A 25079-nucleotide genomic window follows, 5' to 3' on the forward strand; every position below is an offset into this window, starting at 1 on the left:
ATATAAACATTAACTATTTATTCACAGCAACATTATCTTATTGCAGTATTTGTTTCCTTCTAAAAAAAATTGCAAAATTACAGGGACACAAATTGACAGAACATTTTTTTGCTCTTTTGCTGTACATGAGACATGCTGGAGCAACCCATGGCACCGTTCTGCTTGTATAAAGTGATTCAACAAATTTCCCTCTCACCTATTTCTAGATTTCAGGAGAATACAGCCAATGTATGTATTTTATTTTGTACCACTATGCTGAAAATCTGGTGTTTATGTCCATGTATTTACAGGCAAACCATAGATCTGTCAAAGTTACCATGTTTGTGAATCGATCCTTGATATCTTTTTAAGGAAATAATCAAGGAACTATTACAAACAGAATTAAGGATACAGTAAAAAGTTTGGGTTTGCTTTGTACGTCTTTTCTAACTTTTCCGATGCTTGATATAAATAGATTTAGCTAAAAATATTTTTTCCAAACAAGTAGATCTCTACAGGATTCCATGAGTTTTCATGCCAATATTCAACAGGTTTTTATCAACTTTGCTCTGGGCAGCCACAGTAAGCACAACCTTTAAAAATGTAAATAATTTCATTCTACACGAATACATAAATCAAAAATATAAAGATGCAGAAAAGGCTCAGGAATTAACAGATGTTAAACACAGTTTCTCAGGACCTAGAGTGGAATCATCAAGGTTGTGTTTCAAATTAGAATATATTTTAAGTTTAAAAAATAGCACTGTTTTAAAAATATTTGTAGTTTGGTAGCATTAACAATCACCAACTAGAGCAATTTGCTATTATAATGCCGTATTATTGATACCTCATTTTTCACTTGTGTTTTTAAAATGCCTATTTTTATAAAATGTCGGTTACATGCTGGAACAGAAAGTTTGGCTTAAGCCACAAAGGATAGTCAAATCACATCACTGAGAATGGAATTAACATGGAAATGTATAGATTTTCATATGTTCCTATTATCATCATTTATAAAACTCAAATTATACTACTCCAATACAGTGCTAGCCCTTTAAAGACTATTTGAGAACATGGAAATGTACTTTTCACATAAAAATGTCTCCCTGTTGGGTGTTCATCTTAAAGAATTTCATATGATGCATGTTGAAGAATCTGGTTTGTAAGAAACACCTTCCTTACCATGTAATACACCTCTTTCAATCACGGTGCCGGGTGGTTCTGACACTCCTGGGTGAGTTGGGGGGAAGATGCAGGGATGCTCTCCTCACTCTCCAGATGGACAAATGGGGCTCAGAGTTGGTCTGCTCAAATTCGGCTGCAAATACTGTAGATGTACCCTCTTTTCCAATTAAAGAAAAATATATTTCAACTTCTGTGCATTTTTGTCTCTCCCAAAGCTCCTTAGCCAAACAGAACCTTGGCAGGAGCAGCGGGGAATGATTAACAACTTCAGAAACACTAATGTCCTGGCCTCTTCCTAATGCACTTTTTGGCATCTGTCTCAAAAAAAAAAAAAAAAAAAAATAAAGCTTTTCTTCCTAATATAAAAATCAACTCCTGAAATACACTTATTTTCAGATAGATCAATTTAATAACTTATTTATTAGACAGTAGATCCAAATAACAACCTGTATGTGATAAATTTGTAAACACAAAGAAATATCTATGACAAATTAGTAAGCAATATGAATAGCAACGACTTATGTATCTTCCCATCTCTCACGTGCTACACCGTCGCCTAGGGAGGGCTGCTTGCTCTTTGTTTAAAACTGGACAGAAAGTTAAAGGAATGAGGGAAAGAGACTGAATAACTAAGGGTCATAAAACAGAGGAAACTACTAGCCCAGCATTAACAAACAACACTTGCTCAGAAGTATGTCTTCTCATCACTGAGCCAAAATACCCCAAATGCTTTTTGGTTGATATTTTTTGATTTTTTTCCCCTCCCAAAATGTAGCAGCATTTTAATTCAAATTCAGTTCCGCATTCTGTTATGTTCTTCACCTAAGGCCAGTCAAACTTCGACCCTTAGCCCAACTATGTTTTTCCCTATGCAGAATCCCCGCTGCAGTTCTTATCTGAAAATGAAACCCAGCGTGCCGCCTCCTCATACACATCTTACAAGCTCTCTTCAAAGGTCAGTTCCTTGTGCATCTGTGATCTCTGAGTGAAATATTGGATTGGATCTTGTACTGCATCAAAGACGAAATGTGATAAAAAGCAGATTCCTACCCGTCAGGTCTTTTTAATCCTTTTTTTTTTTCACATAACATCTCCCCCCAAATCTGTGTGAAAAGGTCTATTTCAGAGGCAGCTTCCACCCAGACCCCCAGCTGGATGTGCGTGTCTTGGTGTGTGTTCTCCTGTGTATTTCTCTAAAGAGTGAACAGTATGGGCCGACTTTCCCCACGCCCTCGAGCCGTGGTCTTTACTTACACAGGTTTGGAGAGTTGGGAGACGAGAGCAAGCCAGACATCAAACCCATTTATTCTGAATCTTAAATTATGACTTTTTATCATCAATATTTTGGTTACATTTGTTACACAAAGGACAGAGTAACATCCGGTTTGAGGTCTCTTCTTTGATTGCTTTGGGATCAGTGCCATGTCCTTGGCGGACGAATCCTGCACCCATCAACTCTCAGCTGTGATTTAATAATATTGTTGCACAAGGTGCCAAAACAAGGAAGATCTGGGAAGCTGCTTGCAGGGCGCCTCGGCCAATACCTTCAAACCGCTGTGACATCCAGGTGGCTTCCCGCCGGGTGCTCGCAGGAGAGTGTGGACACCCTCTTGCCTCTGCAGACCAGAAGAGGATCCTGGAGGGAGGAGCATGTGGGTACCATTGACTTTGAGGCACCTGATCGCATGTGCTCACCCGGAGGCAGAGGCGGATCCAAATGAACAAAACCACACTGCCTGGGAGACCCAGGTGCACGCGGCAAAGAAACCACGTGATCTGGGCCTCGGTCATCACAGCTTCCATCCTCATCTGACACGATTCAGTGCCACCCAAGAACGTCAGGCTCTTAAAAGTATTCCAGAACGTAAATCAAAGGAAAAAAAACAAAATTCCAGGTTGTTAGTTCTAAAAGTGCATCTGAGAGAATCTCTTTGAAATGTCCATCTGTCATTTTCACTTTGACATACAGGTACCTTCTGTTTGGTTTGGTCTCATCCAAAACAAAATACACAGGTATTTTTTGTTTTGTTTTGTTTTGTTTGGTCTCATCCAGGTCTTCAGCCCACATTTTCTCTCCTCTCCCCAGCACAAAAAATAAAAGCAGGGGTGAGGAGGGAGGGCTGAGTGTGGGAAGAAAAGTAAAGCTTCTCGAGGGGGTTGGTGGGGGACACACACACACACACACACACACACACAGACACAAACAATACAAAACAAAAGTCGCAGTCCAGTCGTGCAAAATTTGCTTCTCCGGATAAAGCACTTCTTGACGCAATGTCCCGGTCCCCCTCCCAAGTCCTCCCATCCACCAGGGGGAAAATACAGAATGAAAGAGAAGCCATTCTTTCTCTTAAGGCTGAACAGACACACAGGGAACAGGTTTCAGGGACCGTCGGGCGGGCGGTGATGTGCAGGGTTCTTGCTCTGAGCCGCGCCTGCAGTCCAGCCCGGGGTCAGCCGTGCTCCTCCCAGGGGGACAGCGACACCACGTACAAACAGAAGAAGAGTCAATGGTCCCAACAATGGAATCCGATATTGACTTTACAATCACAGGGACAAATTGCTTAGATCGATCATTTCATTTCTCCTTAAGACCTTGTCATCTAAAACTAATTAGAGGCCAGGTTCCCGAGGAATGCTCAAGAGTCAAAGAAAATACTGGAGGTTGAGAAGGAAATCACTCTTCTACCGCAACCTTCTGATGGAGGAGGCTGGAGACAAGTTGTCCTGTTCTGGCGAGTTCAGGGTGTGAGGGAGGGTGGATTCCTGGGTCCGGGCAGCAACTTCCCCACCATCCGGGGGGGCTCTGCCTTTATAGCGGGAAAACCAAGAACCCCGAGAACGTGGAGTACTTCCAGCCTCCCATGAGGTTGCCCCTCTCCAGTTTGAGGTGGACTTTGTCCTCCCTTTCCATCAGCAGCAGGACACCATTGCTGGCGGCTTCTCTGGTGACGTCCTGGTCCCCTGCAAACGCGGAGATCACTGGGTAGCCGTTCTGCATTAAACTGACCTGCAACGCAGAGGGGAAACGCTCAGCCGACCAGGAAGGACCCTCTTCCATCCGCTTGTTCTCACCTCCCCCTCATCCTTGCTGTGGAGCCACGTCAGGGACCTGACCTAGAGGACGCAGCTGGGTCCCAGGTCCCTGGTCGGCCCCCCTTCGGAGAATGTGACGGGTCTGCAGCCACGAGGACTATTAATCCCAAGCCGAAAGGGTCCCGTTGGCAAAGCCACTCACCTGGATGGTTTGTCTGTTGTACACCTTGACCACGTGGAAGCTGAAACTATAAATCCCTTTTCTCGGTGCTACGAATATACTGGAGGCGAGATCGAAATGGTTGCCGATGTTGACTAATACCTGGAAAAGAACAGGGGACACAACGCACCTGCAGCAGGCCCCTCGCCAGCAGACGCACAAAGCCCCCGCCCTGGTGCCTTTACGGGTTGCAGAGCTGGCAACATCCACTCGGGGGGTCAAGGCTGCCCCAGGAAGGAGGCGGCGCTGAGGTTAAAACATCCTACAGCCGGAACTGGCTTCAAAAGGACTCCAACGGATCATAATTCAGAAAGGTTTCTTTAAAGTATATTTTATTTATGCATGGAAAAAGCAGATGCCTACTGTGTGTGTTGGGGGCAGGCAGAGGGGAGGGAACGGAAGACCACCAGGTCAGTAGACAAGCTGTGAACTGAGTCTTAGCAGAGGTTTGGGGGGATCCTGGGGGCTTGAACCAAATTCTGGGGTCTCTGAAGCTTTGACCAAAACAGAGCTCTGGACTGAAGAGGGAGAGAAAGGGCTGTGAAATAAGAGGCCAATTAAATGAGATAACTTCTGTCCCATAAAGCTTGGGACCGAAATTTGAGTTCGTCAGGACCGAGCAGACTGAGGGTTTTTGTCTCCACAATTCCCAGCCCCCTGGCAGCACACAGTAGGTGCTCAGTAAAGGCTGCTGAGTCAAAGACCACAGTCGATAAATGCTGGCTTCACAGTTTCCCCTCACTGTCCTCTGAGTAAGATGCTTGCTGCCTGAGCTGAGCTATGACGTCATGCAGATAAGCCTGAATGACTCAGGGAGAGCAGAAGGACCCCCGTCGCTCCCCGAACCTGCCAGAGCAGTGGCCAGATGGGCCAAGGGGATAAGAAGTCACGTGACCCTCCAGATGGGGTTTTTTCCCCAAATAAAAGAAGGATGAGCGTGCTATGACGTCATAAGCAGAACTTGAAGAGCGGAAGGTCCCCCATTAGACCCAATTCCCTTTCAGATGTTCCAGGAAGAATCGGGCCACCCTGTCTGGACACTGCCCCCGTTCCTACTCACACCCAGATGCGCAACTCAATTAACACAACGCGGAGGCTCTCCTGGCGTCCTCAGCTTTTAGAACAAGCAGCCAGCAACAGCAGCAAGCCCTAGGTGGGAGCTCCTGTCATACGTCCAGAAAATAAACTTCATCCGAATACCCTGTGCTGTTCCTCTGTACGCACTCGGTACTGACGGAGAACTGCCACTCCCAAAGCAACGGGCACGGCTGCGCGGACCGCCGCTGGGAAGACCTGGGGAAGGCGCCCCCACTGGCTTCCTCAGGGCGCTCCGAGCACCACTCCGCTCCCCTCGACTGCAGGGCTCGGAGACTCTCAGGATCCACTGTTACAGACGGGTGCCCTTCCGAACGCCCGTCCTCCTCCCTCCACGGCTCTCCGTCTGCCCTGCGACGTGTTAAAAAAGCACAAAGCCTCCTCCATCCAATCCCTGGGCGCTGCTTCTCCAAACTCAACTGCCTCAGCTGTCACCTCCATTTTTACTTCAGGAAACTGGTCATTCCAGGGCCCTGCCGTCGATGAGGGAACAGCCAGCAGCCCCAGAAAAGCGGGCTTCAGTTGCTCCCTACCTGGGGAACCAGAGAATCACCCTTCAGCCTGTTCCATCTCAGTCTGCTCGTCCATAAAATTAGCACCCACTACAACTTCTCCTGTACCTCAGAGTCCACTCGACACCGAACTGAAACGATGGATATAAAATCTGTGAAATCTGATTCATCGCTGTCTGTGTTGGTTGGACACAATGAAAATAAATATGTCTTTTATGTCTTGTAAAAACACAGACTAAAGAGGGACCTCCCCAACACCACCTCCCCAGATTTCAAACACATCATCCTTTAACAGCAATGAAAGCAAATAAATGCACTGGCCTAAGGAGAGGCTTTGGGGTGCGCAGATTGGTCATTCTTCAGGTGAGAGTTGGTTAACAGACAGAAGGGGCCTCAGTCAAGTGTGCACAGTGAGCCCACAGCTCCATTTTTGTGGCAAGTATTTTGGACAAAGGAATGGAACAATGAGGAAAAGTCTGGAAACCACCATAATGTTTTGCTTCTGGAGAACAGAAACCAAGGTGGGCAGGGAGGACACAGGAGTAAGGTCACAACCTCTCATCCTGCACAGCAGTAACCCAGAGAAGGGATGGCCAAGGGCTGGACACAATGCAGAGCCTTCTGCTTTGAACAGGGTGGGAGAATTCGAGTGGCTGGGGAAACTTAAGCCACTGCTCTTTATTTTATTTGTTATTTCTATAACCACACCATGTACTGTATTGATACTGTGTACGTTATGTTTTATATATACTGCCTTTGCTATTTACTGTATTTGTATAACCACACTGTATTTTGTTTTGTTTATATATAACCTTCCCTGCTATTTCCCCCACACCTTCCCCACTTATTTTTCTTGAAGACAAGCATCCTCTCCCCAGTCCATTACAAAATGAGCAATAGGTACGGATTTTCTGAGCATTGGCTGAGACCTTCGGAGAACCCCCACGCTGAGCTTGGAGAGTTTAAATAAAGTCTGTCCCCAAGCTGGCCAGCGGGGTGACGGAAGCCCATCCACCACAAATGACGGCCCCCACCCCAGCGAAAACTAAAACGAACGGTTTCCTTTGGGGAAATCGATTTCAGATATCTTAGCTCTGCGGGAGGCTTAGCTTTACAGGGCTCTCGGTCACCCAAGTGCCCACTGAGCTGATTCGTTATATTAAAAAAAAAAAAAAGCTACAAAGTGAAAAGGAGAGCCTTCTGGAGAAGGAGAAAGGCAGGGCAGAGAGGAGGGGAGAGCCTAGTACTGCACCTCCGGGAAGGCGGCGACCCGCCTGTGCGCCCAGGCCCCCGCCGTCCCCGCCCCAGCCAGGAGGCGAGGGGACAGCCGGCCCGCTGACCTGGTCGAAGTAGATGGTCATGGTGCGGTTGCTCATCTCGGACGGCTCGTGGTTGGTGCTGCGCGTGGCAGAGAAGGCAACCTTGGCGCTGCCGGAGCGCACGGAGATGCCCAGGGAGGAGGTGACGGCGCCGTCCGCCGAGGGGCTAGAGTCGCACACCACCAGGCACTTGCCCTCCAGCACGATGGGCTCCGTGTCATTCTGCGCCCGCACGGGACAGCCGGCGGGCAGCAGGAGCAGCAGCAGGGCCAGCGCCGCCCCCAGGCAGGAGCCGCAGCCTGGCCGCTCGCGCAGCGCCCCCCGGCGCCCGGGCATGGTCAGCGGCGGCCCGCGGGGTCCCCGGCCGGGCGCCCGCATCCGGGCTGGAGGGGGGGGGAGGGGCGGCGCGCTGGGGCGGAGGCGGGACGGGGCAGGAGGGGAGCGGGAGGGCGCGCAGGAACGCGCAGGGCCGCGGGTAGCCTCCTCTGGTCTCGGTCCCCTGCTCGGATGGTCAAGGCCAGGGTCGTCCTCAGAAGAAAGGCGCCAGCGGACCTGTCAGGGCAGAGAACCCAAACCCTTAGACAGGGAAGTGAAGCTGTGTGGGGAGGAGGCGCGGGGAGCAGGTCCCTGCGGCGCTCAGGCCCCCTCCCTGGAGGCCACCGTCTTGGTCCCGCGCATTGCCACCCCCTCTCCCTGAACGGCACAACAGGTCCTAGGGACCGCCAGGGCGCACTAGGCAGGGCATCCCTGAAGGTTCCCGGGCGGCGCGCGCCGGGGGTGCGGTCAGGTAAGGGACCTGCGATTCTGCGGGGCCTCAGCAATAATGACATGGTCGGCGACCCTCAGAGACGCGGTCAACGCCACCCCCGACCCATTCAGCCCAAGGCAGAGAAGGGCACAAGACAGAGGCAAAAAAAATTTTTTTTTAAAATCCACTGAGGCTTAACCGCTTTAATTTCAGCGGCATTTTCTTTAAAGTCACACCGAGAGACCTTTTCCCCTTCCCTGCTTTCCTTTTCACCCTCTATTTCTCCAACCCAGAGTTGTTTCTTTTTCTTTTTTTTTTTTTTAAGCAATCCATTTGGTGAAGATCTTATCCGTTTTCCACCCAAAGAACAAATCCCCAGGAAGCTCCTTGGGCTGAATAAGATTAAGGGGCAGGGGAGTCGGGGTGAGAAAAAAAAAATACAGAAAAGAGAGAGAAATCCTAAAACCAAACATCTATACCCAACGCCTCCCCGCCCGCCCCCCGCCCCTGCCAGCAGCGAGCCCCGTTGGCGGAGCCCCTCGAATCCCTCTCCTGGCTCAGGACCAGAGGATTCCAGCGGTGGGAGCCCCGAGCTCGGCTGATCCTGCAGCTTCGGTTTGCAGACCCCGGGCTCTTTCTCTCCCGGCCAGGAGGCAGCCCCTGCAGCCTTCTGCCAACTTACGCGCCGTTTGCACTTCTACCCGGGCGCCTTCTTCCCCCGCTAAACTGGACAGATCACCTCAATACCCAGTCGAGAAACAAAAAGAAAAGAAACCTCTCCCCTCCCCGCCCACAGGCTCCGAACAACTCCTCCGATAGTCAGTCTTTCTAAGAAGAGGGAAGTTGTTCTTCCATGGGCTGCTCTCTCCTGAGCCCCTGCACAAAATGATTTCGATATTCTCTCCCGCTCGCTCGCTCTCCGCCCAGACGCAGAACCGCGACGGTCCTCATTGAAATATATGCACGAAGGCAACTAACGCGCGGACAGTGGAGGGCAGGGGCGGGTTTGGTTACCTGGAACGTCCATGATGAGCGAGCACCGCCGTCCGCGAAGTTGTTCTGCTTGGAGAAGATGAGCGGGAGCTGGCGGGAGGAGACACCGAGCGCGACCCTTCTCCCCGCGCGTGGCCAATAACCGCGCCGCCCCGCCCTGCCGCTTTCCCGCGCCGGTCCGCGCCCGCTGCGGGTACGCCCCGCGCCCCGCACCCGCGTGCACCGCGCCGCGCCCGGGACCCGCACCGTGTATGCCCCGCGCTTCGCACCGGTACGTTACGCGTCCTGCTCCGCCCCGCGTCCCGCACCGGGTCTGCACCGCACCGGGGCCCGCAGCCTCGGAGGGGCCCTCGCGTGCGGCACGCACGCTGCTGCTGGTCTCCGCCGGACCCCTCAGCCCCGGCCTCTCTCCTCCGGGCTCCTGACCGCACAGCCAAGCGCCACGGACGCCCTGAGGACTCCGCGCTGCCCCCTCCCGGCCCCGGCACCCGCGCCCCGCACCCGCGCCGTCCCCTGCACCGCCCAGGTCCAGCTCTCACCCAAACACCCAGAGCCAAATCCTCCCAGATGCCTCTTTTAAAAATTAGGCAACCGCAAAAGCGCCGGTCGCCCCTCTTCTTTTGTATTCTTTCCTTTTCCAAATTCCTTCCAAGTCTTAATCCTGAATAGCGTGATCACTTTCATAATTAGTGGGTAAAGCAATTTTCTTAAAAAAAAAAAAATGAGGACTGGGATGGAGAGAAAAATCTTGGGCTCTTAATGGTGTAAAGGCTGTGGTTCCGGGATCTCCAGTTTGGGAAATGTCAGGTTTGGGCAGGAATTGAAGAGGTGTCTCCGCCTGGGTTTCTGTATGTGCTCCTCTGAACCTCGGGGCTGGTGGAGCGCGTTGGCACCCGCGCTTATTTATTAAAATGCCTGCTCTGAGCTCTAACGACCTGGGGAGACGCGCCGGGTTTCCGAGCTGCGCCCAGAGCGCGGGGGAGAAGCGCAGGCACGGGCGTGGGGCGCCACCTACGGGCGCCGGGGCGTCCCTGCCGCAGGCTGCGGGCGAGCGGGCTCCGGCGGCGAAGAGTAGGGGTGAGGGTGAGGTTTGCTGATGGTCTTCTGGGACCAGCCCCTCAAGCAGTTTTGGCCTCTGCCAAAAAAAAAAAAAAGTAACAGCAGCAAACGATCTTTCCGGTATCCTGCAGTATCCTGCCCCTGGGAAAATGGAGCCGCACCCTGGAATTTGCAGCCTTCACTGTTGGAACTCACAAGTCGGCTAGGATGATTTATGCTGCAGTCGGGTGATCGTCGCTTACCACGGTCTTCAGAACCTCTGCGCGCACCCCTGGGCTCTACACAGTCCATGCCGCCCTTAAACAAAGACAGTATTTAAATAGGCACTCTCTTTATAACCCAAACTTCTAAAAAGCGTCGTTAAAAAAATTCTTAGTCCTTCGGCTTGCTTAGGATGGCTTTGCTGATAGGCTATTCAGAAATAAACCGTAAGTGGGCCAATGCTATTCAGAAGAGCGGAGCGAAAGCATTTCTCCTTCCTCCAGACTTCACACCTAACCCTCTTTCGTTTGGAGATTTCAGCCAGAGTTCTGGTTTCACCCCCATAACGTGGGTCTTTTCAGGTAGGGGGTTTTCGAGGCCTTGTTTCCTATAGGCTGTCGCAGGGATCCCCAGCCAGAACTGCCAGGGCCTCATCCCTCAGCGCTGGGGATGAAATTGACTTCAAATCAGTTCAGCAGAAACGGACGCGGAGGGAGACAGGGCCAGCGGGAAAGCGGCGCCGCACATCGTTGCCTGAGACAAGATATTCAGGATGATAGTAAAAATGTGACTAAGAGAACTTCTGAGCCAAATGTTTTCTACCTAACATGCAAAATAGAACAAAACATAAAACAGCCCCCAAATCTCTTACTAAGGATATTCGCTGAAAATGAAGTACTTTGCTTCAACGTTTTTGTAACATGCTGGTCAGATAGATGTACTGGACTTTGTCAGGAAACGTTTTCAAAGGCACCATATTTTGTTATCATTTTTTTTTATAAGTTTAACAGAGTGGAAACTGTTAATTCTTATTCCAATCTTGCATCAATTTGACAATCTCTTATTGTCAAAGTAAGCACAATCCTACCGTTCCGTCACAGAGAATACTGATGTGTGTGCAAACGTCAACAGCGAAGGACTCTTGATCTATGAGAGAAATATGAGCCTAGACTGGTAATTCGACCAATTTGGCTATGCTAGGTAGGTGCCAATACCTCTCATGCCCCCAAACAGCTTTAAATGACGGCTCTGTTAAGCAATTCTTAAATACTATGCTACAAGCATTTATTTTGACTAATGCAAATGCAGACACACGTGATCATCACCTTTGAGGGGGGGGACTCTTCTATGTGGCAACAAACATGTTTAAATTATATAAAAATAAACTTTTCATCTGTATAGTGGACTTGATTATGGAATTAGAGCAATAAACAGTCTTACATAGTGGGAAAAACAGGTTAGGTTTAAATTCAGGCTTGAGATTATTTTTAGAAGGAAGTTAGCAATTGTGAAAAGTAGCACATTGATAGAGAAAAGGAATCTTATTTATTCACTGATTAAATGATTGCTCTATTGATGAGGGGACACTCAGGTTGTCTCTTTGTGCTGGCGTTTTAGCCCATAAACACGCTGAGAAAGAATTTCAGAATAGAACTCAAATTTAAAAGAGAAAATGTTTTCTAGTTGTTACAGGGGATGCTTGTTGCCATTACTACTAAAACAGTAGACTCCATGCCCTTAAATGCACAGACATCCCCATAGACAATAAAAAAAGTCAGTAACTCATTGAGCATCTGTTTTGTGTTAGGTAGTGCACCATTTCCTTTATCTAGGAGATAACGTACAATTTATTACCCACCATGCCCCTGTAGTAGGCAGATGGTCATACAGAGCCTAAGAGGAAAGTATTATATTGTTTAAAAAAAAAAAAAGTGGGACAGGGAGGCTAATATAATTCAAAATCCCTTTCTTTCATTTGTTCTAAATATTTCTCTTTAACAGGGCTTATATTTGCTTTCCGTGAATAGAATTCATCACTGAAAAACACCTTTAGCATGCAGTCTAGTCGTTTCTTGCTTACTTAAGCTAATGCATAATATTCATGATTTTATCCTAAATAAATATGCGATAAATCTGATATGCTATGTATTTCACAGTGTTGGATGTGAAAGCCATATATGTACTTTGAAACATAAATATATAAGCATTTATAAGCCAAAATAATTTTTATTTTAACTTTTTTGAGGAATAATTGACAAATATAATTGTATATATTTAAAGTGTACAATGTGATAATTGGATATACAAATACATTGCGGAATGATTACCAATATCAGGATAAATTAATGTATCCATCATTTCACATAGATAACACAGTTAACTCTTCGCATGATGAGAATGCTTAAGATCTGCTTTCAGCAACTTTCAAGTATACAGTGCCTATGTGGCTATGGTCACCTGCTGTAAGTTAGAGCCGCAGAACTTATAACTGAAAATGTCTACCCTTTGAACTACATCACCTCCCCTCCTGTCCCCCCAGGACCTGGCAGCCACCATTCTATTCTGTTTCCATGAAATCAGGCTTTTTTGTTTGTTTGTTTGTTTTTAAGATTCCACATACAAGTACATCATATAGTTTTGCCTTCCATTATCTGGCTTATTTCAGTTAGCATAATGTCCTTCAGAATCATCCATTTTGTCACAAATGGCAATTTTTCCTTCTTTTTACGGCTGAATAATATTCCATTGTGTATAATTATCACATTTTCTCTCTCCCACTCATCTGTTAGACACTTAGGCTGCTTCCATATTTTGACCATTGTGGATAATGCTGCAGTGAACATGGGGCTGCAGATATCTCTTTGAGAGACTCATTTCATTTTATTTAGATATATACCCGGGAGTGGGATTGCTGGATCACATGGTAGTTCTATTTTTACTTACTTTAGTAAAAATGTAATTTTCTAAAATTATTAGTAAATATATTTCCAATGTGCGGTAACACTATTGCAAAAAAAATTACTAACATGTGGAAAATAATAATTCTAAATATTGTATATTTCTTAAGTCATACGTGCTACATTGTTAAAATACGCGTATTTGTATTTCTCAGGGAAATAAAAACATATTGAAGTGCGTATCAATTTAAAGATATATAATAGCAGTGAAAAGTGTAACTATTCAATGTTATGTAGGCATTTTAATGAATTACCAACATAAGAAAAAAATCTTTAAAAATTGAAACCAGTTGTAATTCAGTTCAACAGAAAGACTAAGAAAAGTTTGTCTATATAAGCAACTTCTTTATAATTTTTGACTGAAATTACTAAATAGTCATCATAATCTGGTCAAATTAGCTAAAAAATTGGTTGACTGTTAGAAATCCCAGATTAGCTGAACGTACATCAATCAAGACCGTTTGTATGATGTGGTCCTATTACACTGAACAACTTCCCTCTGCCACTGGAAGGGCACACTGAACTCTGTCCAAAGGCCAAATACCAGCTATTTTCTCCTGATAACATTTCAACATTCAGGAAAAATTCTTCAAAAATGTGATTTTTAAATTTTGCTTTTATTAGCAAACTGATAAAATAGGGAGCAGCCTTTGGTCACAATATGAATCTGTTTCTCCAGTGTTACAAAATGAACATATTAGATTATAAAAGTATACTTATTATTGTTCTAGAGTGCCTCTTAAACTTAAAAAATTGTCTAGCTATCTATTTGGGGGTAAATATTAGGGTGTATGAGACTTTATAAGACAAAGGTGTTGAAAATATACAAAGTAATCTTTCTTGTTCCACCATCGCTTCATGTTACTGGGTCTTAACAAGGCGTATCTTAAAATTAGCATATAAGGCAAATTAGTCACTGAATGGACTTCTAATATTTGAAATACGATACACCAGCAGACACAGAAACTATTGGCTGGAAGAGAAACGATTTATCTTTATTCTTTTCAGCTATGTCTTACTGTCTTACATAATCCTAATATCTAATTTCTTCCATTTTATGGTAGGAGATGTCTCTACTGCTTTCCCAAATTGGGTCAAGTGCCTAATGTTAGTCACTAATCCTATCAGACCTAAAGTCTCCATAAACAAGGACGCCTTTTGTCAACTCCTATTTCTCAGTGAAAGATAGATAGTATTGCTACATGAAACTTTCTCCTGCAAACTCTTGCTAAAAAAAATCCCATTGGCCCAGAAGTTAGCAAAGAACCATTCATATGTAGCTAAGCATTTCCTGAGTTTTTATTTAGAAGCTCTTTCTGGTAGTATAATTGTGTGACTTTCCTTTTGGATTGAGCTACATGTGTGTTTTCAAGGCTCTGTACTCAGAACACTTTGAATGTATATAATAGATATACATCACGTATTTTTACCTGGAAACCAATTTTAAAATCGTAACATTCATGATTTAAGGGAGAAACAAAACTGGTTGTTCTCTTGTGCTTTCAGAAATTTTCTGAGGTGATAGGTTGCTATGTATTTCCCTCTCAGGTGTTCCCCTATAAGGATAAATCAGAAAAGCATGTTGTATTTGTAGTTGTTCAATAGGGCTTTAAGTCCAAAAGTTCTGCAACTATCTGTAAACACTTGTAAGAATACTTGGCATATAACCCTTTTGGCTTTCAGAGGTGTGTTTTATTTTCAAACTGTCATTTAAGGTAAAGGCTATTTGTTCTTAACAGAGGGCACACTCACGTCCTCAAAAAGCAACAAATCACAGAATATGATGAAATTAAAGAGTGAAAAGTTGGGAATTTAAGAAAGCAGCGTATGGTAGGTTCTGTTCGAAGGAGGTGTGAGAGGTGAATGTGGTGACCTGGAGTCAGCCGATAACTTGGTGACTCCTTGTCGCCCTCTCCTGGCTGAGTACCACTGAGCTGACTTCCATCACCTTGGTGACCTGGGAATCAGGTGTTTCTATCACGTAGCTGCAGCAAACCGGACTGTGTGTGGGAATATTTCAGTCCAACACAGAATAAATGTAATGCAAACATTGCCTTCATCTGCATGCAACCTTCCTGTTGTTGTTTCAGAAGCTTCCTGGTTGCAATAACTGATTCCTGACGCCTGATATTAACTGTTGATCCTGAGACTATTCCTTGGAAATAGCGCATCTTAAGGAAATATTCAGTAAGCATCCACAGGACTGTTGTGGTTTAATACTGAAGCACTTGATGCCTACTGTTTCCTTGCCCAAGCTAAGAACCACTGGGTAATCCCCTGGGAGCCATTCTTCGGATGTAATCCGCTATAAAAGCCATTTTACGCTGATCAGAAGTTTTTAAGAGAAATATGGTTATCCTCTGCACAGAGATCAGAGTGCAGGAACAAATCTATTTAAGAAATATTTCTCTACCTGAAAGTGAATGATGTGCTGCCTGGCCGTTTGAACAATCCGAGAGCCAGGCGCTGCTGTATTCTGGTTCCGATCATGTCCACGTGGCATCTGTGGCCCATAGCTGCCCATTGCCCACCTCCCTCATCTACTGTCTTCATCATAACTGACCCGGGCAGTGGGGGTGTACATCAGCACCAGGTTCATGCAGGAAAGGAGGGACATAAAATTAAGGAAGGGGGTCATACTTGCCCAGGGTTCCCAAGCTGTAATGAGCATGGGAATCACCTGGAAATACAGTGAAAAATGTAAATTCTGAATCACTGAGCCTGGGGTGGGACCTGAAATTCGACATGTGTAACAAGTTCGCAGCTGAGGCCAACTCTGCTGGCCTGCAGACTGCACTCAGAGCAGCAAATATCTACTCCTCTCTTCTTACGGGGAATTAATCAAAACTGGAAAAATATTCGGAAGGTTTACTTACTGTTTAGACATTTGTGAGCAGAATATGGGTAAGAAGAGGAAGTGAAACTCACACCAAGAGATGGCCTGGGATCACGTAGTAAACTTGGAAGCCAGAGTCCAACAGTGGGACCCCGGCCGGCCTGGCTCCTTACCGCTGCTGACGCTGGTTCTTCGAGGGCTGTATTCCATGCTCACCATTTCAGAGAGAAAAGAAATCATGTTTGTGTTAAAATCTTTTACAAATTATTTTTTGCTTCCCTCAAAGCTCAACTTTGGCAAGACAACTTCAGGATGACTGAGAAACAGGAGAGACAGCTTCCTAAATGCATTTTTAATTGACAGCTAGGCACTGCTTATCACCCTGTGTAAGGCGGTACTTTCAGAAGTTACTCCATAAATGTCACGAAAGGGGTTCAGCTCACTTGCAAATCGCAGAGCAAATACCCAGCTACGGATAAAGGTTTTCTGATGGGGTTTCCTGAGATGTGGAGGTGCCCGCTGTCTCCGGGGTCAAAGGTGTTCGGGTTCCTGGCAGCAAAGGTCAGTGGGGAAGCTGAGGTTAACACGATCTGCTGAGAACTGGTGAACAGATACAAAGACAGACATTCTCCAGGTTGTAATATCACAGTGTTCTTCTCTATATGAAATTTGGGCTCTGTTGACTCACTACCAGAATGTTTGCAAGTTAGAAATTAACTTTAAAATCAGCCAAATGTGGGACAACTGCTTCCCTTGGCAGGTTGGCTGGATTTCTGTTTGATAAATCATCGTTCTGATTCCTCACGATAATCTGCAAGAAAGCACATGGACTTCGCTTCTAGGACCCTCATGGTTTCCAATAAGCACAGACGTTTGTTACATTTCTGTTATAGCTCAGGCACAGGTTATTCTGTAGCATTTCTCTGGAAGAAACCATAACCATAGACATTTAATGAGTCAAACAGCAAAAAGTCAGGGAAAGCGCTGATTTATCTTCAGGGCCAAGAAGTCAGAGGATGGAGAGACAGTTAAGTCTGAGAGCTGGCACTGTTAGTGCAGGGTCGTGGGGAAAGTGGGTTTTGAAAAAAGAAACACGAGCACTTTCGTTAATGAAGGGATAGTCATATTAAATATGCTAGATGCTGAATCCTAAGCAGCTGGACATATTTTTACCTAGCTTTCCAAAATACTGAAACAAAAAGTTCATATCTCAAAAAATGGCATCACATAAATCATGCTACTTGACAGGTGTTTTTAAAAAAATTTTTTTTTTCAAATCCTCTATGTGCCTTTAGGAAGCTTTCAGTGAATATTGAGAATTAGATTAAGTTTTGATTTCAATGCATAATGTTAAGATGCTCTGCACAGAAGTTTTTAAATGTTGGACTAATCCTAATTATTCCATGATTTAATTCTACCCATTAAGTAATTCACTAGAAAGATACATGGTGATATTCATATTCTCTTGTTCGCATCTCTCTGATGGTGCTGAAGGCTTACGGCGAGCCCTGCACTAGGATTAGCTACCTGTGCGTCTTCTGCACCGACAAACTATAAACTCTTTGCAAACAAGTACCATAACTTTTTGTCTTGTTTTGTTATTTTTCAACACATCTAACGCACACCTTTGCTTGTTGGGAATTCTACTTCTATTTGCATATTGACAGATCGAATCTGCTGCTCATTAGATAGCAATTTTAGGTGGTTCTATCATATGTCTTCATGTGCACGTTCAAAAATGCCTAATGGGCAAAATGATTTAAATACGCAAAGGAAAAAAATTCAGTTTAGGAGGTTTTCTATTAACCCGCCTCCAAAAAAATCCCATTGAAGAGATTTTGTTTCGTTTGCTTGCTTGTTTATTTGGCGTTTATGGAGGTTTCAAATTTGGTAGCCTGGTCCATGCAGACATGCAGACAAAAGATTGGAACTCATTTTAATACTGCACTTTGGTCTGTGAGTCTTTGCAAATCGTCCCAAATCGTCACAGAGCAGGACTGATGAGAAGGTCTCTCACCTCACACACACACGTGGCGAAGGTTTCACAGAAACAAGAACAAAAGAAGATTTGACGGTTAATAGTGTAACAGTACTGAGATTTTCAGATACATACATAACGTGAAATTATACGAATCCCATAGTATATGTAAAACACAGATTAACCATGTAGGTTAATATTAATGAGTGCGAGTTTATTTCACTGGGGAAATAAATTGTCCTCAGCCCCTGACTCACTTTATGCAGCGAGAAGGCTCCACTGACGCTTTAAACTTGGAAGGTCAACTTTCTCTTTTACGATTTCTTGATTGTGCAATTGTGCTGACCTTTTGTGTAAAAAAGTCAGCTATTGGGTTTTGTCTTGTTTTGGTTTCTGCTTTGTTACTGAGCTTGCTATCCGGTTCCTGTGTTCTCTTAGCCTCCTGTTCCTCTTTCTTCTGGACTCTTCTGCGTGTCAGTCCTTCTGAGTTCCACCGCTCATTAACATGTCCCCCACAGAAGGGGATTTATTTTAATAGAAGAGATTTAAATTAGGCTATCATACAAATATCTAATGCTTTATAATTCTTTTCAAAATGTATAAAAGATCCACAAAGTTCTTGCTTACATATGTGGCTTGACGTAACCTTTTCTACAATACAATGCTAACAGTTTGATAAATGGGAGAAAAAAAAAGTGAAACTCAAACTGTGGAGAAGAACCAAGACACTTATAATCTCATTTTTCATAAAAGATGTCATGATGGTCACTAAAATTATGCAAAAGTAATACATTGTTTCCAGGGATAAAGGCAAGTAATAATATACCTAAAATAATATATTTCTTTAAAATGTTGATCATGAAAAGAAAAATACAGGGCACTAGCGTTATGGAGCTAAATCCTCATCTTTCAAACAGGAAATCAACAGACTTTGCATAAAGTTGATAAGTTTATGAACAGACATTGAATCATGTCGCTTAGACTTTGGGAAATGGTAGGGGGGAAGGGAGGGAAAAAAGAATTATTTTCCAAAAGACGATGACAGGCATTAGGAAGGTGTCACGCAGGAAACCCCTGTCGGTATCACTTCCTGCCACGTGCTTCTGTTCAATTTGCTACCGTGACGGCATCACTTTGGAAATCATTTTTATTAAAAGACATGAAATACATTTTCTTAGTATCTTACATTCTGCTGTAACGGCATATTTGTTTTTGTACAAATACGTATTTGAAGGCAGAGCAGAGTGGTGGTGAGGAGGATGGAGTGGGCTCTAGAGATGTTCTCAACCAGAGCAGGAAGGGAGGACTGACTTCAGGGGCCAGAGACGAGAAAGTGTGTCTCAGAGCCTTTCTCTCTGGGGCTGCACCCCCGTGACCTATCTTTTCACTTAGAAAAGACCCAGACGGATCCCAGAGCCGGCAGGTCTAAGGGGGAGACTTCGGGAAACACAAGTGCCGAGGAGGGGTCCTCACGGCTGCCTCCCTCAGGGGATTCAAAACTGAAACGAGCAAAGGGAAAAAGAAAATACAGACTTCTGTCTACAGCCATAAAAAGTGGATAAGAAATATAGCCGAGGAAAAAATAATAAGGGACCCCAACAGAAAAGCTTAATCAATGGACTGGTAATTTGTAATACTGTACGTGTATGTGCATGTGCGTGTACTTTAGAGAAGGTTCACGCAGTAAAAATGCAATTTGAATAAATAAATGAATGTAAAATATATTGTAGTGATAGAAAGCTCAGACAAATCTTTATGTTTAGATCATTTTAGTAGCAACAGCTAGTTTACCACCCGTGGTATATAATCCAGGTCATAGAATTTGGGACACAAAGGAGTGAGTTAAGCAGAACAAGATCACAGCCCATAATTCAAGTCTAGAAAACCGACCAAAAAATGTAAATTGACCCCCAAGAAACCACACTATTAATTCTGATTGATGCTATAAACTCTAATAAAAGGTCTGGCCTGGGAGAGATTTGAAACATTTGGCTAAAAGGAGATTTGAAGACAACCGTCAGATTCATTTTTCCGCTTTATGCCTCAGTGCAAATTGCTTCTCTTACTGGGGAAGTGCATGTCTCTGTAATGAAGAAATATTAGTGCATCCTCTGGCGCTCAATCCTGCAGGGAAAGAATTAATAACTAATCACATAATCTCGTCTAGAATTTATTCTTCATAATCCTTAGCGTATAACATGCCTGATACTGTTAAAGGGAGTGACAGTCGCATGACTATTAATATTTCTTGTTTTCATTACACTCTTCTTATTTTGGTTTGACTGTGGTGAAAGCAGTCAATTTGAAATGTATTATCAACACTGAGATCAATTAGGGCTGATTTACCTAGCGGACGTCCAGGAGAAAGTGACAAGAATAATTTTGAAGAGAAAAATAAACTCTTTGGCAGGCTTTTGGACTTCTGGCAAAATCAAAGCAATAAAGATTATGGGGGGAAAAAGGGTTTAAGGATGATGATTTCTAGTTACTTTAAGTGGGAACATTGTCCCCTTTCCTTTTAAGTTTCCAGTAATGGAATTAAGTGTCAGAATTTAGAAATGCTACTTAAAAGGTGTACATATTAAATTGTCATTCCTATTAAGTGGGTATATTACACAAGAAGCTTGGAATACAGGACTTTTGAGCTTAAATAACTCACCGAGTAAGCAAAATTAAATGCCTACAAAGAAAACATAATAGGAAATTCAGATGAAAGGATTTCAGTGACAAAACATTAAACATCTGATTACTCTAGGTCGAAATGTCAGGCAAATCCCTGAAGGAAGGTTAAATTTAAAAAAAGAAAAAGAAAAGAAAAACAGGTATGAAGGCTAATCTCTCATCACTGCAACCACTATATGTTCCCCTCCTCCTCACTACTGATCAAAAAGAGAAAAAATAAATGGTCAAAAAGGGCATTTCCCTTCCCTTGAGCCTTAACCATCAGCTGTACATGGAGCTGAAGGCACAGTGCTGTGTCTCAAATGGGGAATATTTTGTGTCTCAAATGGGAAATTTAAATGTGTCCTGTTAGGAGGGGTCTGGCTATTGGAGAACTCACGGAATGCCATACACCAGCTTCAATTTATATTTAAAGCTTTTAAAAAATGTGTTGTTTAACGTAATCAGTTGAAGGACACTAGTTATTTCTGTGGTAAAATATCTATTGATGAAGATCAGAGAAAGTAACTGGGTGGCTCTGAGTGTGTGTGTGCACACATGTGCTGGGGCGGAGGACATATAATCCTGTTTTACAAAATCTGGAACTGCATTTCACATCACCTAAAATAATCTCTTTCCAATTAATTTCTCGTGGGCATCTTTAAAGTCGTTTAAACTCAAATGTAAAATTTAACAACAGAGACAACATAGAAATCCCTGCCTCTTCAGAGGAACTAAAGGGCAGCAATGTGACTTCTTTGTGGTCTTGTGGCAAAGTAATAAGCAGGATATGTAAAATTCAGTGAGCCCTTGCCATGAGCTCAGCACCTCTAGGTAAATATTAAGGATGGAGTCGAGAACTCTGGTCACTAAATAGTTCCCAAGGTGAGTTTGCACTTTGGCGCCCCTTGTGGTCAAGTGGAGAAGTGCTGCTTTAGGAGACCACCGTGCAGGAAAGTGTGTGTTGCTTCAAGAGCTTGTGGCTGGTGAGAGACTCCAAGATCTGAGCTATTGCCCTTGCCCACAAAAGCTCACAGTGGTTGGGATGGCAGCTGCTCCACCAGCCTGGGTCCTTGGCAAGGAGACGTGGAACAGAAGCCCTAACTAACCGCCATGTGCATGTAGCATGAGGGAGAAATAGGTTTTCGCCTTGTAAGATTCTCAAACTTGGGGTTGCTGGAAACCGCAGCATAACCCAGCCTGGCAGGGTCTAATTTAATCTTTTTGACAAGCTAATGAATTTGGAATTCCTGTACTAATGGTAATGATTCAGACAAAAGGAAAAAGAAAGCATTTGGGGGGAAAACGCTTATCAAGCTAGCAAATGGCAGATCTGAAATTCTAAGCCCAGTCTTCTCATGAGCAATTTTCTACTTGTATATCAGTGAATGTTCCACCCCATGCATGTGAACTTCAATTAGTAATAGCTACCATTTACTATTATCTTTTTTTTTAATTAAGGAAAAAATTAAAGAAAATTCCCCATGATTTAAGGGCCCATTGGCTGTGAGTCTGGTGTGGTCTGAGGAAGAGCAGTAGTTACTCAGCGTAAAAGCTGCCCTGCTCTGCCACTGTTTCTGTTGCACTGCAGTAAACGTGCAGGAGAGTCACGCAGTAATGAAAAGACATTATTATCGAGGCCAAGAGGAAGTAAAGGTGCTGCATAGCAAATGGCTAGTAAATAGACTCTGATGCTTTGTGAGCTGAAGGTGCAAAACCATAATGACAAACTTGGAACAACAAGCAGGGGTCAGAAAAACCAACAGAGATATAGTTAAGGATGAAGTAAGGAAGCAAATTATATACAGATGTAGGCTTTCAAGCCACACTCACAAAAACTGAAAATGTTTTTGTCCTTCTTATACCGACGTCTAGAGAGTTACTGGAGAAGGAAAGTATATTATTTTTATCCTATAATATATCTAATGGAGCCCTTATCTTTGTTTGCCATAGAGACAGATAAACATATGACAAATACAGTGCATGCCAGTTTATTTAGCTTTATTTTAATTTGATTTTTAAGTATAACATCTTTAATTTTTTTTCCTAAAGCAAATTCAAACTGAATAAAAATGAGAGAAAAAGTAAGAAGAAGGGTCCATAAGAATAGGCAGACTGAGGCTATTCGAGGATGAATTGGTGGCAAAAAGTGAACAGATTGCATGAAACATGCCAGTGAAGGGTGCCTGGAGGAGCAGAGTGACGAAGTTAACATTCAGGACTTCCCTAGCGAGTGTAGGATGCCTACAACTTTGAGGACCCCTGAGGATAAATGCATGCTCACAGTGTGTTTTACAGTGGAGGCCTTGGCCGTGTGGTGTCAGCTTGGCACCTGGAGGCGATGAAGAGTAAGACCAGCAGCACGAGTAGCCAGTTATGTGCATGCGATCAACCCCCAATGAAATCTCGGGACAGCAGTGGGTGGGTGAGTGTCCCCCAAGGAGTCCCCAGGACTCCGTAAGTGTTGCCACACATCGTTGCTATGACATTTAATCACTGTTTGCCTGACTTCCCTGGGGGAGGACAACCAGGATCTCCATGCCTGGTCTCTCCTGACCCGCCCTTCACGCTCCTCACTCTGCTGGTTATAATCCGTATGCCTTAACTGTGATACACTGTGCCTGTGAGCATGACAGCTTGGCCAAGTTCTGTGAGTTCCACCAGGGAATCCTTCAACCTGAGGGTTATCTTGGGGAACTGCCCAACCGATTCTCTTGGCGGTTTGCAAGTTCACTCTCCATAGGTGCAAAAGATGATTTCCCTGGAGCCTGCCTGGACCACGTGAAATGAGCCTTCAACAGATCTGAGAGGCAGGGAAAGGCCTCGTCAGGCCACACCCCTAGGAGGGGCCGTTTTGGATCTGATAGTGTTGATGTGTTTAGGGTTTGCTTTCCTTTTAATATAAAACATAATGCATTATCAGATATGTGAATAAACAGATGCTTCATGGATAACCACAGCAGAGGGCAACACGAAAGACAAGGGGATGAGACCACTGGCGATGTGGGGTTGGGTGTGCGTTTGAAAGTCTTTTGGAGGAAGTGCGATTCATCACGGCCACCAGCCTGGATTCAAAATGGCCCCCGTCGGTGTCGGATCTCTTTGACTTTTTTGAGCACGAGGCAAAGCTGGGTGATGGACGTACACAGGTGACATTATTTTGTTTGGACTTTTAAAGGGCACTTCCTTTGGCAGAGGAGATGAAAAGCCATCTTGAAATGCTGCCTCTTGGTGTTGGCGGAAATCAAAGTGGACTGAAAGGTGGCTAAAAGAAAGAGACAAAGCGCCTTGATTTTGCAGTCGGTCTAAGGCACTCTCCTCTGTGGCATTTGTCAATTTTTCATGTGCTCATTGATCGCATACCCGTCCTTTTGGTCCTCTGCTCCGTGGGGAGAAGTGTGCGCTCTCTTCGCAGCGGGCCCGGGAAGCCGCTCACCGAGCAGAACGAGCAGAGGGCAACGCTCACTCTCCCGTTCCCTGTCCTGCGGGTGGCTCGCGGCAGCGCCCAGCGAAGTGGCTGCTCTTCAGAAGCGGAAGGGCTGGATGCACACCTGTCCAGCGGCCCCCGCCCGCCCCCCGGGAGAGGGTGGGTGCGGGGTGGCTGCGGCCCCTCCTGCACGCGGATGCAGCTCTGCCTTGGAGCGCCACCACCTGTGCAGACGGGAACGGGACTCCAGTCTGTCCCCTGAGGCACGCGAGCCGTCCACGTGCACCACCCATAGGGTCGGGCTGTCTTCCTGCCTCTGAAGTATAAGACGCGACACGCTTTCTCGGCCAGTGGAGAGTTTCCACAGCCTTCCAAAAAAAAAAAAAAAAAAAAGTTGCAATAGCCTGGGGGACTATGGGAAAAATTTAGAATAAATTTTGGTTTGGGTTAAGTGTTTCTTGGGACAGATGACTCATGCGCCAGAGTCACCTGATCCGTTTAGGAATCACCCTCTGACTTTACAGCAGTGACAGAGCTGAGTGGTTGTGACAAGGCAACATGGCTGCAAATCCTAAAATATTTACTACCTGGCCTTTCATAGAAAAACGTTTGCTGGTCCTTGTAAGTAGACATGTATACAACATGAAGGTTTATATTATGAGAGTTTTTTTAAAAACTCACAATTACTGTATATAACATTGGAATCAATATAAGTGTTATTATGCTAATATATACATAATAGATATTTAAATATGTGTGTGTATATATATATGTACACATATGTATACGTGTATGTCTAAGATAATCTAGAAGTCACTCCAGTAAATAAAACAAACAAACAATAATACTTGGAATTAATTTCCATAAAGTTATGGGGAATATAAGAAATTAATTTTCAAACTGGAAGGGAAATCAAATATAATATTATATTTAAAATATTCAAGGCTTGGAACAAAATTTTCTGATTACTTAAGATGTATTAGTTTTAGGTCTTTACGTAAAAACAACATCTGTGACTTAAACATGTCATCAATTATCTTCCTCTCTCTCTCTCCCCTACTCGCTCCAGTTAAACGTAGCCCTTCTCTGAGG

General features: G+C 44.6%; 1 protein-coding gene across 2 annotated transcripts; it reads right to left on the minus strand.

The window, feature by feature from the left end:
• Positions 1-956: 956 nt before the first annotated feature.
• CBLN2 (cerebellin 2 precursor) lies at positions 957-11621 on the minus strand. 2 transcript variants are annotated; one of them, XM_074355289.1, is made up of 5 exons: positions 9627-11621; positions 9109-9153; positions 7368-7898; positions 4403-4522; positions 957-4174 (listed from the first exon to the last, which is right to left on the minus strand). In XM_074355289.1, the coding sequence occupies exons 3-5, from the start codon at positions 7722-7724 to the stop codon at positions 3977-3979; spliced, it is 675 nt and encodes a 224-aa protein (XP_074211390.1). In that variant the 5' UTR covers positions 7725-7898; positions 9109-9153; positions 9627-11621; the 3' UTR covers positions 957-3976. The 2 variants fall into 2 exon arrangements, with proteins under 2 accessions (XP_074211390.1, XP_074211389.1); XM_074355288.1 differs by having other exon boundaries at positions 9357-9752.
• Between the last annotated feature and the right edge of the window lie 13458 nt (positions 11622-25079).

This window comes from Camelus bactrianus, chromosome 30 (genome assembly GCF_048773025.1).
Source record: "Camelus bactrianus isolate YW-2024 breed Bactrian camel chromosome 30, ASM4877302v1, whole genome shotgun sequence".
Taxonomy (NCBI): domain Eukaryota; kingdom Metazoa; phylum Chordata; class Mammalia; order Artiodactyla; family Camelidae; genus Camelus; species Camelus bactrianus.

Bases quoted from the DNA above. Each gene is read 5' to 3' on its own strand.
- CBLN2 (XM_074355289.1), bottom strand. From the start codon at position 7,724: ATGCGGGCGCCCGGCCGGGGACCCCGCGGGCCGCCGCTGACCATGCCC. The intron at 4,523-7,367 runs GTCAGCGGGCCG...GTTCTTTTCCAG, and splicing joins TGACCATCTACTTCGACCAG to GTATTAGTCAACATCGGCAA. The intron at 4,175-4,402 runs GTGAGTGGCTTT...TCTGCGTTGCAG, and splicing joins ACAACAGACAAACCATCCAG to GTCAGTTTAATGCAGAACGG.